General features: G+C 59.2%; 1 protein-coding gene across 2 annotated transcripts in view; it reads right to left on the bottom strand.

Annotated features, from left to right (window-relative positions):
• SLC37A1 (solute carrier family 37 member 1) overlaps positions 1-19,094 on the bottom strand; it is a 61,441-nt gene that overhangs the window by 30,096 nt on the left and 12,251 nt on the right. For both annotated transcript variants that reach the window (XM_070073119.1, XM_070073120.1), the window contains exons 4-7: positions 7,254-7,383; positions 6,677-6,755; positions 4,121-4,256; positions 654-730 (exon numbers count right to left, since the gene is read on the bottom strand). In XM_070073119.1, the coding sequence (XP_069929220.1) occupies positions 654-730; positions 4,121-4,256; positions 6,677-6,755; positions 7,254-7,383 (422 nt within the window). The remainder of the gene's footprint in view (positions 1-653; positions 731-4,120; positions 4,257-6,676; positions 6,756-7,253; positions 7,384-19,094) is intronic.

Consider the following 19,094-nt stretch of genomic DNA (forward strand, 5'->3'; position numbering starts at 1 on the left):
GTCGCAGCGCTGGGTCCCGTGTGGGGCCTCAGGTCCAGGCTTCTGGGCATCGAGTTAAAGTGCAGGCTCGGCCACCGCCCCCCCAGCTCTGCTCCCAGGAGGCCAGGAGGGGCGGAGCCCCAGGGACACAGAGCTCACAGCAGGCCACAGGCCCAGGTTTCCAAACTCCTCATTTTATTTTATTTTAAGATTTATTTATTTACTTGAAAGGCAGAGCTACAGAGAGGCAGAGGTAGAGAGAAAGAGAGGTCTTCCATCTGCTGGTTCCCTCCCCAAATGGCCACAACAGCCAGAGCTGTGCTGATCTGAAGCCAGGAGCCAGGAGCTTCATCCGGGTCTCCCACGTGGGTGCAGGGGCCCAAGGACTTGGGCCATCCTCCACTGCTTTCCCAGGCCAGCAGAGAGCTGGATCAGAAGTGGAGCAGCCGGGACTTGAACCGGCGCCCATAAGGGATGCCGGCACTTCAGGCCAGGGCTTTAGCCCACTGTGCCACAGCACCGGCCCCGCGGACTCCTCATTTTAAAGAGGGGGAAACCGAGGGCGTTTGCTGTCTTGAGTCTCAGGAAAGCCTAAAGCTGAGTTTTTTTTCTGCTTGTTATCAGAATCTTCTAGAAAATAAACACTGTTGGAAACGGGGCCGTTTTTTTCTCACCTTCCTTTTCCAAACCAGTTGCCAAGGCACGTGACGACGCTGGGCCAGCCGGTGGTCTGCACCAGCCCGTTGACGACCTGCAGCGGGGGGTGGGGACAGAGGGTGGGCTCAGTGCCCCAGGAGCTCCGCTGAGCCGCTCACGCAGGGAGGGGCAACACCCAGCCCCTGCAGCCTCAGTAGCCAGCGGCTTGTTCTGAAATCCATATTTGTAAATCATACATGTGCAGACAGGGCTGCTACGAATCCAGAATCTTAAATACGTAGTATACTTTATATATATGTACATACACACACACGCACACACACACGAGTGCTTCCTCATAAAGTCTGTGGAAAATGGAATTAAAAGCATGAACTTATTTTGCTGTAAAAACAGTTTTCAAATCCATGCAGTTTTTTTAGAATAGGCATTTCCGCATTTTATGAAAAAACCCTTTTGCACCAAATTTTTATACCAAAATAAACTCACACTTTTAGTCCCATCTTCCCGCTAAGTGCCCTCATAGCTGACATACATGGAATACATACACAGTGCATGTAAAACACGTATGCACACCCTAGACTCCAGCTTTTGGGGCAGCTGCTGTGGCACATCAGGTTAAGCTGCCGCCTGTAGGTGCCTGGACCCCTTCCTGGGGCGCTGGTTCGAGTCCCGGCTGCTCCACTTCTGATTCAGTTCCCTGGTAATGCACCTGGGAAGAAGCAGCAGATGAGCAGAGCTCACCGGGGTCTCCCACGTGGGTACCAGAGTCCCTGTCACCCACGTGGAGACCCCGATGGAGCGCCTGGCTCCTGGCTTCAGCCTGGTCCAGCCCTGGCCGTTGTGGCCATCTGGGGAGTGAACCAGCAGATAGAAGACTGACCTGTCTCTCTCTCTCTCTGCCACTCTGCCTTTAACATAAACCCTTAAAAAACAAAGATAGATAATTCTTATCTTTCTTTTTTAAAGTTTATTTTATGTATTTGAAATCAGAGTTAGAGATGAATCTTGCGACTTCTGGTTCAGCCTACAACAGTCAGGGCTGGGTTGGGTCAGCCCAAAGCCAGGAGCCAGGAGCTCCATCGGGGTCTCCCACCCCGGAGCTCCCTCAGGGTCACGGAGTGGGAGGCGGAGACCCAGGAACTTGAGCCGGCACCTGCTGCCTCCCAGCGTGGCTCAGCAGGGAGCTGGGTCCGACACGGAGCAAGGACGCCAACCCCGGCACCTGGAATGGGACGCAGGAGTCCCAGGTGCCGCGGCCAGGTGCCCATTTAATAAAAGCGACACGTGCCTACTGTGGGTGCTCTAGAACAGGTGGAGGGAAGCAGAAGAAAACCCGGCCAGAAGCCCACCATCACCACCAGGCAGAGAGCCCGCCGGCAGCCCAGGGCCAAGTCTTCAGTCGCTTTTGAATCTAGAAACCTCACGGAGAAGAGCATCCGGCTGTGCCCTGAATGGTCAGAAGCCACGCTGTGACCCCAGCTTCCCAGCGACAGGCGTTCCCTCGCTACGTCACAAAGACAGGGCTGTCGCTCGCCACCTCTGAAAGACACGTGACCTTGACTGAGCCCGGAGGAGGCACCTCCGCCCTCCTCGAGCCCTGAGCCTGGGCGCCCGGCGGGGACTCGGGGGCCGGGTCAGCAGCTCGGCTTCAGTCTCGTGAGACCCAGGGCCACGCTAGGACGCCCCGCAGGACAAGGCCTGGCCTGGTGCTGTGGCCGGCGGAGCCCGGCACTCCTCCAGCGGACGGCGGGGGCCTCTGGCTGAGCAGGCTTGGCCCACACCCAGGGACTCCTTCTCTCTAACTTCCTGTGTTTCCATCCTCAGCCCCTCAGTATCTGAGGGTTCAGCCAAGCTTGATAGACACTGTCGCCAGTCCTGGGGGCCGCGTCTACTGCATGTGTAGACCTCTGCTCTCAGTGTCAGCCCCACACAACACCGCGTGGCGACAGGCCACACAGCCTGGTGACAGTGACACCGCGTGGTGACAGGCCACATCATGTGGTGAGGGGTGACACCGTGTGGCAATGTGCAACACAGCCTGGTGACAGTGACACCGTGTGGCAACAGGTAACAGCCAGCCTTGTGATGGGTGACACTGTGTGGTGACAGCTGACAAAGCCTGGTGATGGGTGACACCACATGGCAACAGGCAACACAGCCTGGTGACGGTGACACCGTGTGGCAACAGGTAACAGCCAGCCTTGTGATGGGTGACACTGTGTGGTGACAGGTGACACAGCCTGGTGATGGTGACACCGTGTGGTGACCTAGTACCTAGTACCAAGTACCTAGTACCAAGTACCCTAGAGGCAGTCTCATGCTGACGGCAGCTGGGCACAGGCCCCGTGCAGGGACCACACTGAGTTACAGAAGGAACTGGGCAGAGCTCAAGGGGGCGTCTGGAACCCACACTGTGGGTGCCCAGGACAATACACAAGCGTGGTCACTTTAAATTTGTATAAAAAGATTTATTTTTATGAAAGGCAGAGAGACAGAGAGAGAGAAACTGTCCCTCTGTGGTTCACTCCCCAGGCTGAACCTAGGAGCCAGGAGTTCCACCCAGGTCCCCATGTGGGTGAGAGCGGGCCAGGTACGGGCCGTCCTCTGCTGCTTCCCAGGGGCATTGGCAGGGAGCTGGATGGGAAGTGGAGCAGCCGGGCCTTGAACCGGTGCTCATAGAGGATGCCAGTGCCACAGGTGGCAGCTTAACCTGCTGGGCCACAGCAAACACGGGAAAATCGCACGTGTTTCCGGGGCGCCGCGTGACGTCCTGACGCACGCACCCACTGAATGAGGTCCGATCCAGCTCTCAGACATCGGCGTTTCCTTACGGTGAAGACACCACAAGCCTGTCTCCCGGTTGGTCTTCCCTGGGGTAGGGGAGGGTACGGCACAGACGCCACCCAGCCGCTCTCCTGCACAGCACCCACACTCGCGGCTCCGCTCTCGCGCTAACCCGGTGGGAGTCACTTTTGTCCTTAAAACTCCTTCAAGTGTCACAGAAAAGTCTTGGGAAGCAGAGTTAGATTCGATTGGCCCTGGAGGTTTTACTGCGTCTCCCCGTGCTGGTCAGCCACGCAGCCACAGGGCTGCTGGGAGGGCGGATGGCCGGGGCCGGAGGAGGGCAGAGCTGGCCTCCCGGGGCCTCGCCCCTGCTAGCGCCTCGCGCGGCTCCTCTTCCCTCCTGCACCCCACAGCCCTCCACTCTGGAGGGGGTGAGCCTGCAGCAAGACAAGACCTCGTCTCAGCCCGGCCGGGGTCTGACGGCTCCAGGGAGCTCCAGGCAGGCTGCTGCAGAGGCCCCTGGGACACAGCAGTCTCTGGCTGTCGGGATTTGGATCACACAAGGGAGGGGGCTTCCCAGGCCGGCGACCCCAGCCTCAGCCCGGACACAGTCCTGCCCCTCGTCTCTCGGCGGAGCTCTGGTCCTGCGACCTGAACAGCCCCGCCCCTCAGCCCGGCACGCCGTGGACCTGGCTCTTACCTGGGTTACCACGTAGAACCCCAGGCTGTGCACGTCGTAGAAATAGCCCAACCCAAACAGGGCGGTGCAGGCGCCGCTGGCAAGCATGCCGAAAGTCAGGTAATACCTAATCGGCAGGCGCTCCCCGATGATGCCACTGTGGAGAGAGAGGAAGACAAGCGTGAGCGAGCGGGCACGCCCCTCAGGCCCCGGCTGGCCCGTGCTGTTCTCTGGGCTTCCGGAATCCCCGCAGTTTCCAGGGAGGTTTAACCGCCGGTGCTCTGGGGCGCCTGCTCGCCAGAACCCAGCAGTGTCAACACCCCCGGGACTTCCTGTGACAAGTCACCGGCTGGCGACTGACACAGCCGCACACTGGCTTGCAGACGACAAGGAATGGTTTAGGTTTAAGGAGCTCAGAACTGGTCCTGCCAGTTCCTCCAGCGTTCACGGAAACCGTAAATGGCCTGGAAAGCCGGAAAGGTCACGAAACGGATCCTTAGGACCTTGAGCAAGTGGCCCAGCCCAGGAGCTGTGTCGCCCACGTGCACGGCCCCGGGATAGGACGTGGAACCTTGCCCCTCCTGCCACGGCGCCCTCCCAGCCCAGGAGCTGTGTCGCCCACGTGCACGGCCCCCGGACAGGACGTGGAACCTCACCCCTCCCAGCCTTGGAGACAGCGGAAGGCAGGGCTGCGGCCCCAGGGAGGAGTCCCTCCCCCCGCTCCTTTCCGACAGTCATGGACTGGTCTCCTTGGAGCTTTACCAAGTCCCTGGCCACCGTGGCGCCCGTGACTGGTAGGGCGGGGAGGGGACGGCCTCCTGGCCCAACACCTGCCGGGGATTCGACAGGCTTTGACCACGCTCACCAGCCACCACCCAACATCAGTGTACACGAGACACATTCTTTACTGCCGTAAGGGCAGTGTCACTGGCGGGGTGACACCGTGCCTGTTCCCGTGCGTGACCCGGCTGCAGAACGGCACAGCTGCCGTCCGTGCCCCTGGCAGGTGCCACAGCCGCTGAGGGTTTCACTCTCTCCTGCACAGTCCCGCCGGCAGCACCGGGAACTAGCTCCGGCACTCTCCCTGGCCCCCACACACCACAGGCCAGTCCCTAACGCCAAGATCCACCTGGAACCACACACGTGACCTTTAAACGCGGAAACGGAAGAAAGTGGCTTCGCGTTAATCACTAACACCACCCGGGTCGGAGTGCTGGCCAAACGGAAGCTGAACACCGCCCACTCGGGTTTCCTGCTCCACCTGCCAGGACAAGGGCACGGTCACACGGGCTCCTGGGAGCTGGAGCCACCGGCTAGGGCTCGGCTACATTCTCCAGGCCCGCGGCGCGGAGCCGGGCGCACACTGACTCCACTTCAGGGTCTGCAAAGAAAGGGCTGAGCGCAGTGGACGCCGCCCCTGCCTGAACCTGGGCCGTCGTATCCGACGTCACCTGACGTTCAGAATTAGATGCCCGCCGTCGTCAGCGCGGGCAGTGACTACACCGGCAGTCCCGCTGGCTGCTGGGCTGTGTGGTCGCAGGAAGAGGCCCCTTCAACGAAGCCCTGGGGGTCCCTGTTTCGGTCATGAGCCTTCTGTAGGGCCTCACGTTAGGCGGACATTGTCTCCATCACCTCTTGGGTGGAACCGCGTAAAAACCAACTCTGCCAATAAGAACAACCCAGCGCCTGCTTCGCTCTGGCCAGGGTTCTGGACCTCAGTCCCCTCCCTGCCGTGACAGCCACCAGTGCCTCCAGGCACCACGAAGGCACACCCCACACCGGTCTTTTACACTGTGGACCCTCCGCGAGAGCCCCCCTCTAGAACACGCGTGTTTGACCCCTCGGGAGACAGCCCCGGCCCCGGCTGGGCTCCTGCTCCGGGGGCTCCATGCGCTGGGAGCTGTGGCGCCTCTTCAGGCTTGCGCGTTCAGAGCAGCGCGGGCACTGCACACCCATCCGCGGAGACTGTGCGGGGGGCACCGAGGAGCCCCCAGCTGGGCGGGTCTCACAGAAGGAGCGCCATGCTCACAGGGTCCCTGCCGCGACCTATGACCTTGTCATCTAGGAAGCTCAGCCTGGAGACAGAAGGCCCCACCCCCGAGGCTGCCCGAAGCTTCCAACCGGCCAATCACAGGTCCCCTTGCCCACGGCTCTTCCACCGCCTGCGCAGGCCAAGCCAGGAATGGGCGAGAGAGGGGAAACTGAGGTTCACGGACAGGAGCAACTTGCCCGGGGCCACGGCGTCCCTGGCCCCAGCCCCAGGCAAAGCCACCTCTGTGGGCTCTGGGTCCTGCTGGGCATCGGGGGAGACGTCTGTCACCTGACACTAGACCGAGTCTCTCTGTTTGTGCACAGATGGTGGCACTGAAGCCACAGGGTGAGCAGCCCATGGCCCTCCTGTGCTCGTTCCCAAGTGGCCACACCCAGGACCAGGGCCAGCAGGGCTCAGGGTGTGCACAACACCCAGGACGTGAGCCCTCTGCCCGGGGAGCTGTCTCGTGGGACTCCTCGCTGCCCCCCGCCCCAGGCCAGAGGGAGCCGCCTGCGGGCGCGCCGCGCCAGGCCACGCAGACCTACCTCAGGTACATGCCCACGGCGTAGGCACACAGGAAGGAGTAGTCCAGGGCCCCAAGCAGCTGCTGGTAGTTGCTCTTATCTGCAGGGTGGGAATCGGCAGGGAAGCTCAGTGCTTGGGTTTACGGTCTGGAGCAAGGCGATAAAACAGACATGTCTCCTCTCCACCCAGCGTCCGTGGGACGCGCAGGCGACGGCGCACCGTCCGCTGGAGACGCAAAGTCGCCGCGTTTCCAGCGATCCCCAGAGGAGGGCACGCCCCACAGCTCACGCTGTGGGAGGGCGGTCACGTCCTGTCGCCGTCTCCACGGCTGGGGCTTTTCTCCCGCCCCCCGCCCCCAGCACACCCCCGGGCCTCCCTTCCTCCCACCAGGATTCACGCTCTGCAAGCTCTAACCACCAGGCTACAAAACACAAAAGGCAAGACGACGGTCAGCAGGTCTCGGGTTTCCGGGGCGCCCGCTCTGCACACGGGCACTCCAGGCCCCACGGCAGCTGCCGCGGAGACGCAGTGACACGGGAGGACGGTACCGCCACGGCTACGGCTGGCGGAGCCCCGCCGGGCAGGACTGGAACTCACCGAACGGCGCCCAGCCGCAGTCAGTCTGGTTGTCTGGGGGCTGGTGAGGGGGGCTGTACCCCGCTTTGCTCTCGCCGCTGGATCTGCCGTCGGCCGCATCCCAGACGGCGCAGTACCTGTGCAGCTCGCCCTAGCGGGGAGAACGGGAGGTGAGACTGCGACCAGCCGCTGCTCCTGCTGGGCGAGTTCAAGGGGGAACCACGGGAGTCCTCGGCGGGGGCCCCCGGCAGCTCCACTCCAGAGACCAGGGTGCCTGCAGGTGCTGCTGGAGGCTGGCTCTGGGGCCTGGGCACTGCCCGGGGGAAGCGGCAGGAGTCCCAGGGGCCAAGCCGACTGCCCCCGCCCACGAGAGAAGAGCGGGCATTTTCCCAGGCTCAGACCACTGAACCCCCACAAAAGAGCAACAGCGAGGCCGACTCTCACAGGCATCCGGAAGTGAGGAAGCCAGGCACGAGGAGACAAACCAAACAGGCAAACAAACGTGTGGTGACAGCGGGGAGATGTGTGGGGGGCGTGGGGACAGGGCACAGGGAGCCTCCTGGGGGTAGGAGAAGGCCCGTACGGTGGGGACACACAGGTGAGCTGGCAGGACGCCAGGCCCCACAGCGAGGACCCAGCCACTCTCCTCCGTCGGCGAGACCTCAAGAGGCCCCCTGCCCAGCACGGCGCCCACAGAACCAGCAAGCGCCGGGGTCTAAGGGCTCGTCTGGGGGGGACGGTAGCCAAGGGCCCTGCCCGACAAATTCACCAATTAGCTGCAGACAGCTTTCCGCGGCACAGCTCACGCGCCTCTGGGCCCGGGGGAACGGGCACTGTTGGCCACCTGCCCGTGCTCCTGCCCTTACCCAAGGTGACCGTGGGGAACTATGGACATGGCTGGCAGCGGCACCCAAGGTGGCGTGGGGAGCTGTGGACGGGGCTGGACGTGGTAGCCACGGTGGCATGGGGAGCTGTGGACGTGGCTGGGCGTGGCACCCAAGGTGGCATGGGGAGCTGTGGACGTGGCTGGCAGTGTACCCAAGGTGGTGTGGGGAGCTGTGGATGTGGCTGGCAGTGCACCCAAGGTGGCATGGGGAGCTGTGGACGTGGCTGGCAGTGTACCCAAGGTGGCGTGGGGAGCTGTGGACGTGGCTGGGCGTGGCAGCCAAGGTGGCGTGGGGAGCGGTGGACGTGGCTGGGCGTGGCAGCCTTCCCTGGGCTCCTGCTACCTGCCTTCCGCTCTGCTCCCGTTTCCTTAGGAAGCCGAGGCTCTGCCCACCCTTTCAGAAGCCAGTTTGGCCACACCCAGGAAGAGACTGACTGAGGAGAGCCACAGGCAGGGCGGCTGGAGGGGGGGAGTCACGTGGGGCCAGTGTGGGGCCAGCGTGGGCCTTCGCAGCAGGGCCAGGAAGCCTGCAGACCACAGCTTCACACGCAGCCTCGTACCCCTTGCTCACTTTACCATTCGGGCTGGGGAGGGGCGTCCGCGGAACACGGCCGCGGCACTCGTCTCTCTCGGCTTCCTGCTACGCAAGGAGGGCGCCCTCCCGCCCTGATGGGGACACGGGGTTGGCTGCAGTTGGGCCAGAGCTGGGACCTTGGTGATGTCGCCCACCACCCCCAGCCGCCGGCTTAGCCGCTGAGTAGGGGCCGCCCCCAGCCCAGCCCACTCCTCGGCAGCCTGGTGGGAGGCTGTGCAGGAACAGGGACCTGCCGTGGCTATGACTCAGCATTACAGGGGCAGCGCAGTGACTCAGCATAGGGGCCGGCGTGCTAGTTTTCAACGTTCAGCCTTAAGGAGATGGAGGTGAAAGAGCCCCCCCACGGCCGCAGGGTCCCTGTCAGGACACGGGGAGGGGCTGACTCCTCGGGGACTCATCATTCCACAAAAGCAGCCTTCTTCGCAGACTGCTCACCTGGGCACCTCCCCGCGAGTCACGCATAAACCGAGGGCAAAAGGGACCCGTGAGAGGCCACGTGACTGACAGCGTGGACAAGGCCTAGGACGCGCCCCAACGCTGATCCCACATCACACCACAGGACGGCAGCAACAGGAAGCCGGCCGCGGTCTGGAGGCGGCGGTGGGGAAGAAGGCACGGGAGAACTGGGCATCCGGCAGAGGGCGCGGGGCTGCGAGAGTGGGGCCGCCTCCATCTGCAGAGCCCCCCCACCCCAGACACCCGCACTGCCCCGCACTACCCTGCAGGGTCGCTGGCAGCTCCAGCAGCCAGCGGTTCTCCTCCGAAAGACGGCACAGGGACAGGGACAGGGACGTCCGTGCTAGGCGTCCAGGGAAGACTCGGAACGCACACGCGGATAACCGTGCTCTGCGGCCAACGTGTTCAGGTCACTTCCTGCGGCCCGTGAGGCTGTGTGGGCTCGTTTAGTTCAGCGAGTGCTCTGAACCAACGCCTTTCTTTTTTTTCTTTTCTTTTCTTTTTTTTTTTTTTCCTTTTTAACAGGCAGAGTGGACAGTGAGAGAGACAGAGAGAAAGTTCTTCCTTTGCCATTGGTTCACCCTCCAATGGCCACCGTGGCCGGCGCGCTGCGGCCGGTACACCGCGCTGATCCGAAGCCAGGAGCCAGGTGCTTCTCCTGGTCTCCCATGGGGTGCAGGGCCCAAGCACTTGGGCCATCCTCCACTGCACTCCCTGGCCACAGCAGAGAGCTGGCCTGGAAGAGGGGCAACCGGGACAGAATCCGGCGCCCCGACCGGGACTAGAACCCGGTGTGCCGGCGCCGCAAGGTGGCGGATTAGCCTAGTGAGCCGTGGCGCCGGCCTCTAAACGCCTTTCTAAAGAACTCCTGTGGGCAGGCGACTGGCACGGCGGTCGACCCCACTCGGGGCACCCGCATCCCACACTGTGCGGCGTGGCTAGAGTCCTAGTTCCTGCAGGCTTCCCTTCCGGCTTCCCGTTACTGCGCCCGGAGAGCAGCGGATGGCGGCCCGCGTGCGTGGGTGCCCCCATCTGTGGGAAGCGTGCACAGTTCCTGGCTCCCGGGATGAAAGACCTCTCCCTCTCTCTGTCACTCTGCCTTCCAGTTAAATAAATGCTTTATAAAAGTTACAATAAAAGAACTCTCCAAAGCACTGCACCAAAGGAGTCCTGGGAGACAAATGAGTTTTGGGACCCAAAGCGGGATGATCAGACAAGCTGTGTCCCATTACGGCAGCGCCCGAAGGCAGCTGGGTTGTGAGTGACGGGCACTCATGCACACCCCGTGGTCCCAGTTACACTCTCGCCATGGTGCTAACCCACAGGCCTTCGGGGAACCTAGGACTGGACCTGGATCGCCGGCGTGGGTCTAGTGCCCTGCCCTCCCCTGCGGTGCCGGGCAGCTCCCACAGCCCCGGGGTCCAGGGGAAGGGCACTGCGGAGCCGCGAGGTGGAGCTACGGGCAGCGAATGCATTTCCCGCCGCTGTCCCGGCTCCACTCAGAGCTACACAGAAACACGCAGGGAGCCTGCCGATCACGGCTCACGTGTCCTGCGCGTTCTCACGCACGCCTTCTCACTCAGAGCACCCCGACCACCTCCCAGGCAGCTGCTCCGGCTCTAACACTCTTCACGTGCATCTGCCGGAGCCTAGCCAGACTCGGGAGAGGAGTGGGGCGCTGGGCGGACTGCGTCCCTGCGACAGCGGCCGGCTCCCTTTGTCTGTTTGGTTTCCTGCTTTGGGTTTTGCTCACCGTGAGCAACTCTGCAATGAAGGCCTGTGCCGCTGTCCCGGGGATGGGGCCGCTACCCCAGGGCGAAGTCCCCAGGAAGAGAACCGACGGCCGTGGAGACTTCCACCCCAACACGTGCTGCCAGCACTGGCCACCCCCTCCTGACGGGCCAGCAGCAGAGGGCACCCACCTCTCCAAGCTCACGCCAGCCGGTGAGCGGCAGACGGCACCCACCTCCCTAACCTCACGCCAGCCGGTGAGCGGCAGAGGGCACCCACCTCCCCAAGCTCACGCCAGCCGGTGAGCGGCAGACGGCACCCACCTCCCCAACCTCACGCCAGCCGGTGAGCGGCAGACGGCACCCACCTCCCCAACCTCACGCCAGCCGGTGAGCGGCAGATGGCACCCACCTCCCCAACCTCACGCCAGCCGGCGGGCATGGGCTACAGCTACATTAGCTGCACCTGTGGACACCCGTGACCTTGAACCTGGTTCTTGGTAACTTGGGTTCCTTGTCTGTGAACGGCCTGACCCTCCCTCCTGCCTCCTCGTCCTTTGGGTTTCCCACCTCACAACACCACGAGCCTAAGTTTATTCTTGGATTTTCTTTAACTCATCCTTTTTTGCCCATTTTTTTTGTAAGAAAAGGATTCAACCTCTATTTCTTCCAGATGTATGACCTCTTGTGCCGCCATCATTAAACAAAGCCACACTTTGCCTATCATCCGTCAGACACTGCATAATTTCTATCCTATTATAACAACCTTTTTGTCTATATTTGCACAAGATCATAACTGATTTGTTATTTAAAAATATTTTTTCATATTTTAATTTCATATCATTAGAGTGTTACCTTCCCCACACTTTTTCTAGTGATTAATTCCTAGCCATTCTTTCATATACACTTTAAGATTATTTTATTCAGGGGCCAGCGTTGTGGCGTAGCTGGTAAAGCTGTTGCCTGCAGTGCCGGCATCCCATATGGGCACCTGTTTGACACGGCTGCTCCACTTCCGATCCAGCTCTCTGCTGTGGCCTGGGAGAGCAGTGGAGGATGCCCGAGTGCCTGAGCCTGCTACACAGGAGACCGGAGGAAGCTCTTGGCTCCTGACTTCAGCCTGGCCCAGCTCTGGCTATTGCAGTCATTTGGGGAGTGAACCAGCAGATGGAAGACCTCTCTCTCTCTCTCTCTCTCTCTCTCTCTGTAATTCTGCCTTTCAAATAAATAAATCTTTTAAAAAAAAGATTATTTTATTCAGGGGCTGGCACTATGGTTAAGCCACCGCCTGCAGCGCCAGCATCCCATTTGGGTGCCAGTTTGAGTCCTGGCTGCTCCACTTCCAGTCCAGCTCCCTGCTAAAGCGCCTGGGAAAGCAGCTGAAGATGGTCCAAGTCCTTGGGCCCCTGCACCCGCGTGGGAGACCTGGAAGAAGCTCCTGGCTCCTGGCTTCAGCCCAGTCAGCAGTGACAACTGCAGGCATTTGGGGAGTGAACCAGCAGATGGAAGACTCTGTCTCTTTCTCTCTCTCTCTCTCTCTCTCTCTCTCTCTCTGTAATTCTGCCTTTCAAATAAATAAATCTTTTAAAAAAAGATTATTTTATTCAGGGGCTGGCACTATGGTTAAGCCACTGCCTGCAGTGCCAGCATCCCATTTGGGCGCCATTTAGAGTCTCGGCTGCTCCACTTCCAGTCCAGCTCCCTGCTAAAGCGCCTGGGAAAGCAGTGGAAGATGGTCCAAGTCCTTGGGCCCCTGCATCCGTGTGGGAGACCTGGAAGAAGCTCCTGGCTCCTGGCTCCTGACTCCTGGCTCCTGGCTTCAGCCCAATCACAGTGACGACTGCAGGCATTTGGGGAGGGAACCAGCAGGTGGTAGATCTCTCTCTCCCTCGCTCTCTCAAGTAAATAAATTTTTGTAAAATCAGAAATTGGGGGCCGGCATCATGGCATAGAGGGCAGCATAGGCATCCCATGGGGCACCAGTTCAAGTCCCAGCTGCTCCACCTCCAGTCCAGCTCCCTGCTAATGCACCTTGGCAAGCAGCCGAGGATGGCCCCTGGACTCACATGGGAGACCCGGATGAAGCTCCTGGCTCTTGGCTTTGGCCTGGCCAAGCCCCAGCCCCAGCCCCAGCCATTATGGCCATTTGGGGAGTGAACCAGCAGACGGAAGACCTCTCTCTCTCTCTCTCTGCCTCCCCTCTGACTTTCAAATACATAAATAGATTTTTTTAAAAAAAGATTATTTTATTCAATCAAAAAAAAAAAAAAAAAACAAACCACTGTTGAGAGTTTCACAGGCCTGCATGCTATTTAATGCTAATGCGGGGAGGGCTGGAACTTTCTAGACGCAAGTTTCCCACCCAAAGCCATGGTTTGTGTTTTCAGCTTTGCAGACTTTGCTCTCTGCCTGCCATGGAGGGTTTTATAGTATTTTTCTTAGAGGCCCTGTGTGTGCAGAAAGGGCTGGGCACTCAAACAGTCAACGTCACCATTCCCCAGGCCCCCGGCTTGCAGGTCTCTGCTGTGGCCCAGCCGGGGATGAACAGCCTCCGAAAGGCCTCCACGGCCGGGTGTAGCCCCACCCGCCCAGCAGCCTGGCGGACACGCGCACAGTCCTGAGCCGGGCTACGGTGGGGACAGCAGCAGAAAGGATGGGGCTGCCCCTGTGACACAGCCATCCTCCCAGCCTGACCCCGTCAGCATTTTTAATGCACATTTTTTAAGGATCTACTTTATACGTTTGAAAGGTGGAGTGAGACGAGAAAAAGAGAAATCGATCTTCCACTGCGGGTTCACCACCCAAGTGGCTGCCACTGACGGGCTGGGCAGGCTGCAGCCAGAGCCGGGAGCTCACCAGGGCTCCCACATGGCTGCCACGGCCTCTTCTGCCGCTTTCCCAGGAGCCTTAGGGGGCACTGGCTAGGGGGCAGCACCGCTGAGACTCAGGCTGCTGCTCTGACAGGGATGTCGGCAGCGCAGGCAGCAGCGTAGCCTGCTATGCCACAAAGCAAGCCCCAAATGCAGCATCTGTTTGGGGGCAGGCACTGTGGCCTAGTGGGTTAAGCCCACACTCCATATCAGCGTACCCGAGCTAAGTCCTACCTGCATCTCCTTCTACTGTGTGCCCCTGGGAGGCAGCAGACGATGGCTCACGACAGAGAGAGACACACACAGAGACAGACAATAAGATCAGGTTGATTCGAAAGGCAGAGTAACAGAGAGGAGGGAGCGACAAAGAGAACAAGAGAGAGAGAGGGAGAGAGCGAGCTTCCAACCCCTGCCTCACTCCACATGTGCCTACGACAGCCATGACTGGGCGAAGCCAAAGCCGGGAATCAGGAATTCACCAGAGAAAAAGAAAACTAATCTGCAATGAATAAAAATACGTCTAGGGCTGGCATTCGGCAGAGCAGTTACGACACAGTTGGGATACCTGCTTCCTGTACTGGACCAAGTCCCCCCCACTTCCTGTTTCGGATCAAGTCCCCCTCTACTTACTGTATGGATCAGGTGTCCTCTACTTCCTGTACGGAGCAGGTGTCCTTTACTTCCTGTACGGATCAGGTGTCCTCTACTTCCTGTATCGGATCAAGTCCCCCTCTACTTCCTGTATGGATCAGGTGTCCTCTACTTCCTGTATGGACCAGGTCCCCTCTACTTCCTGTATGGATCAGGTCCCCTCTACTTCCTGTATGGATCAGGTCCCCTCTACTTCCTGTATGGATCAGGTGTCCTCTACTTCCTGTATGGATCAGGTCCCCCTCTACTTCCTGTATGGATCAGGTGTCCTCTACTTCCTGTATGGATCAGGCCCCCTCTACTTCCTGTATTGAATCAGGTCCCCTCTACTTCCTGTATGGATCAGGTGCCCCCTCTACTTCCTGTATGGATCAAGTCCCCCTCTACTTCCTGTATGGATCAGGTGTCCTCTACTTCCTGTATGGATCAGGTGTCCCCTCTACTTCCTGTATGGATCAGGTGTCCTCTACTTCCTGTATGGATCAAGTCCCCCTCTACTTCCTGTATGGATCAGGTGTCCTCTACTTCCTGTATGGATCAGGTGTCCCCTCTACTTCCTGTATGGATCAGGTGTCCCCTCCACTTCCTGTATGGATCAGGTGTCCTCTACTTCCTGTATGGATCAGGTGTCCTCTACTTCCTGTATGGACCAGGTCCCCTCTACTTCCTGTATGGATCAGGTGTCCTCTACTTCCTGTATTGGATCAGGTGTCCTCTACTTCCTGTATGGATCAGGTGTCCCCTCTACTTCCTGTATGGATCAGGTCCCCTCTACTTCCTGTATGGATCAGGTCCCCTCCACTTCCTGTATGGATCAGGTGTCCTCCACTTCCTGTATGGACCAGGTCCCCTCTACTTCCTGTATTGGATCAGGTCCCCTCTACTTCCTGTATTGGATCAGGTGTCCTCTACTTCCTGTATGGATCAGGTGTCCCCTCTACTTCCTGTATGGATCAGGTCCCCTCTACTTCCTGTATGGATCAGGTGTCCTCTACTTCCTGTATGGATCAGGCCCCCTCTACTTCCTGTATGGATCAGGCCCCCTCTACTTCCTGTATGGATCAGGTGTCCTCTACTTCCTGTACGGATCAGGTCCCCTCTACTTCCTGTATTGAATCAGGTCCCCTCTACTTCCTGTATGGATCAGGTCCCCTCTACTTCCTGTATGGATCAGGTGTCCCCTCTACTTCCTGTATGGATCAGGTGCCCTCTACCTCCTGTATGGACCAGGTCCCCTCTACTTCCTGTATTGAATCAGGTCCCCTCTACTTCTTGTATGGATCAGGTGTCCCCTCTACTTCCTGTATGGATCAGGTGTCCTCTACTTCCTGTATGGACCAGGTCCCCTCTACTTCCTGTATTGGATCAGGTGTCCCCTACTTCCTGTATGGATCAGGTGTCCTCTACTTCCTGTATGGATCAGGTCCCCTCTACTTCCTGTATGGACCAGGTTCCCTCTACTTCCTGTATGGATCAGGTGTCCTCTACTTCCTGTATGGACCAGGTCCCCTCTACTTCCTGTATGGATCAGGTGTCCTCTACTTCCTGTATGGATCAGGTGTCCCCTCTACTTCCTGTATGGATCAGGTGTCCTCTACTTCCTGTATGGATCAGGTGTCCTCTACTTCCTGTATGGACCAGGTCCCCTCTACTTCCTGTATGGATCAGGTGTCCTCTACTTCCTGTATGGATCAGGCCCCCTCTACTTCCTGTATGGATCAGGTCCCCTCTACCTCCTGTATGGATCAGGCCCCCTCTACTTCCTGTATTGAATCAGGTCCCCTCTACTTCCTGTATGGATCAGGTGTCCTCTACTTCCTGTATGGATCAGGTGCTCCCTCTACTTCCTGTATGGATCAGGCCCCCTCTACTTCCTGTATGGATCAGGTGTCCCCTCTACTTCCTGTATTGAATCAGGTCCCCTCTACTTCCTGTATCGGATCAAGTCCCCCTCTACTTCCTGTATGGATCAGGTGTCCCCTCTACTTCCTGTATTGAATCAGGTCCCCTCTACTTCCTGTATCGGATCAAGTCCCCCTCTACTTCCTGTATGGATCAGGTGCCCTCTACCTCCTGTATGGATCAGGTGTCCTCTACTTCCTGTATGGACCAGGTCCCCTCTACTTCCTGTATTGAATCAGGTCCCCTCTACTTCCTGTATGGATCAGGTCCCCTCTACTTCCTGTATGGATCAGGCCCCCTCTACTTCCTGTATGGATCAGGCCCCCTCTACTTCCTGTATGGATCAGGTCCCTTCTACTTCCTGTACGGATCAGGTCCCCTCTACCTCCTGTATGGACCAGGTCCCCTCTACTTCCTGTATTGAATCAGGTCCCCTCTACTTCCTGTATGGATCAGGTCCCCTCTACTTCCTGTATTGGATCAGGTGTCCCCTCTACTTCCTGTATGGATCAGGTGTCCTCTACTTCCTGTATTGAATCAGGTCCCCTCTACTTCCTGTATGGATCAGGTCCCCTCTACTTCCTGTATGGATCAGGTGTCCTCTACTTCCTGTATGGATCAGGTGTCCTCTACTTCCTGTATGGACCAGGTTCCCTCTACTTCCTGTATGGATCAGGTGTCCCCTCTACTTCCTGTATGGATCAGGTGCTCCCTCTACTTCCTGTATGGATCAGGTGTCCTCTACTTCCTGTATGGACCAGGTCCCCTCTACTTCCTGTATTGAATCAGGTCCCCTCTACTTCTTGTATGGATCAGGTCCCCTCTACTTCCTGTATTGAATCAGGTCCCCTCTACTTCTTGTATTGGAGCAGGTGACCCCTCTGCCTCCAACCCAGCTTCCTGATAACGTGCACTCTTGGCGACAGCCACTGAAGCAAGTGCTTGGGTTCCTCCTACCCGTGTGGGAGACCCAGACCCAGTTCTGGGCTCCCGACTTCAACCTGACACAGAGCTGACTACTGCAGCCATTTGAGAGGGAACCAGCAGACAGCAGATCCCCCCCCCCCCAAGTAAATAAATACATGCTTTTTAAAATCAGAAGTTGTAGGCTGCCACATCCCATATGGGCACCCGTTCGAGTTCTGGCTGCTCCACTTCCGATGCAGCTCCCTGCTGACGCGCTTAGGAAACAGCGGAAGATGCCCAAGTGCTTGGGCCCCCGCACCCGTGTGGAGACCCAAAAGAGGCTCCTGGCTTCGGCTTGGCCCAGCCCTGGCCATTGCGGCCATCTGGGGAGTGAACCAGCAGATGGAAGGTCTCACTTGCTCACTCTGTGTCTCTCCCTCTCTCTCTGCAACTGTGCCTTCCAAATAAGTAAACCTTCAAAACAGATCAGGAATTAAGTCAATCTACACAGTTACAGAGTAACCCAAGTCTCGGCGGATACGCCATTCATCCTATAAGTGACGGCAGAGATGCGATTAGTCATCTGACACTTCTCAGCCCTGTGACTGCCTCCTGGTAGGTACTTGTAGTTTGCTTTTGCGTTGCTTGCTACGTCCTAGGAGACACAGGCTGCGGGTAATCACCCCACCGGCCCCTTGAGTCGGCAGACCCCCTACTCCTTCCAGTTTGATTTCTGCCGTTCACACACAGGCTACAGCGTGGGACAGCTGGGTGCGGCTTCACGACACGCGGACTATCACGTGTGCGGGGATGTTCTTGACCAGGCCACGCTCAGGCAGTGCTGAGCCAGAAACCTGTGAGCTACAGATCTGGAGGTGACCCACGGCTCTACTCCAGGCGTGAAACCCCGGAGGGGCCCTGAGGCACAGGGGCTGGGGGGGGGGGCTTGCAGGGAGTGGTTCTCACCCCAGTGAGCCCAGCTCTGCCTGGCAGGTGTATGGGGTGGGGGCAGGATTCGGCTCCGCCTCCTCCTACAGCCACTGCCAGCGTGGTGCGAGGATCGTGCCTTGTGTGCTGTCACCTCTGAACGCTGGCCTTTTTGGTGAGCCCAAGCCCCAGGGGGGGACGCGTCTACACAAGCGTGTCTACACAAGGGCTGGGGTCCTTGGGAGGAGCAGCCAGGGAAGCAGGAGGGTGGCCTCAAACCACGCCGACCTCCCTGCCTGGGAGGGACCCTGAGGTCATCAGGTGCACTCCTGGGACCACGTCCTGACGCAGAGACCTGCCGGTGGCCGGGCCACCCTGCGTGCCATGTCGGTCCCAACAGGTGGCAGCTCCATGGTGATGCCCCCTCCCTCTGCCCGGCACCGGGCACGTCCACCCACCCGGAGAGCCGTTTCCTCCCCAGAGACTCTAACCCACCCTGTCCCGGTCAACGTTGGAGCCCCTAACCCACCCTGTCCCAGTCAACGCTGGAGCCCCAAAGCCTGTCACACCCCACTCCTGGCGCACTGACCCTCGGCTCCAGGGCACTTGCTGAAAACACGCCTTTAAGTTTGCAAACGCCTCCACGTCAGTGACCCGAAGGACAGCAAATTGCTGCCTCGCGAGGGTCACGGAGGGAAGATGAGCACGTGACGCCCGCTGGAGGGCAGGGGACACAGCTGGCCCTGGGAGCTGACCCTGGGACCCTGGGGGACACAGGACAGCGAGGAGGACCCTGGGGGACACACAGGACAGTGGAGAGGACCCTGGGGACACAGGACAGTGGAGAGGACCCTGGGGGACACAGGGCAGTGAGGAGGACTCTGGGGGACACAGGACAGCGAGGAGGACCCTGGGGGACACAGGACAGCGGGAGAGAAC

This window comes from Oryctolagus cuniculus, chromosome 4 (assembly GCF_964237555.1).
Source record: "Oryctolagus cuniculus chromosome 4, mOryCun1.1, whole genome shotgun sequence".
NCBI classification, from domain to species: domain Eukaryota; kingdom Metazoa; phylum Chordata; class Mammalia; order Lagomorpha; family Leporidae; genus Oryctolagus; species Oryctolagus cuniculus.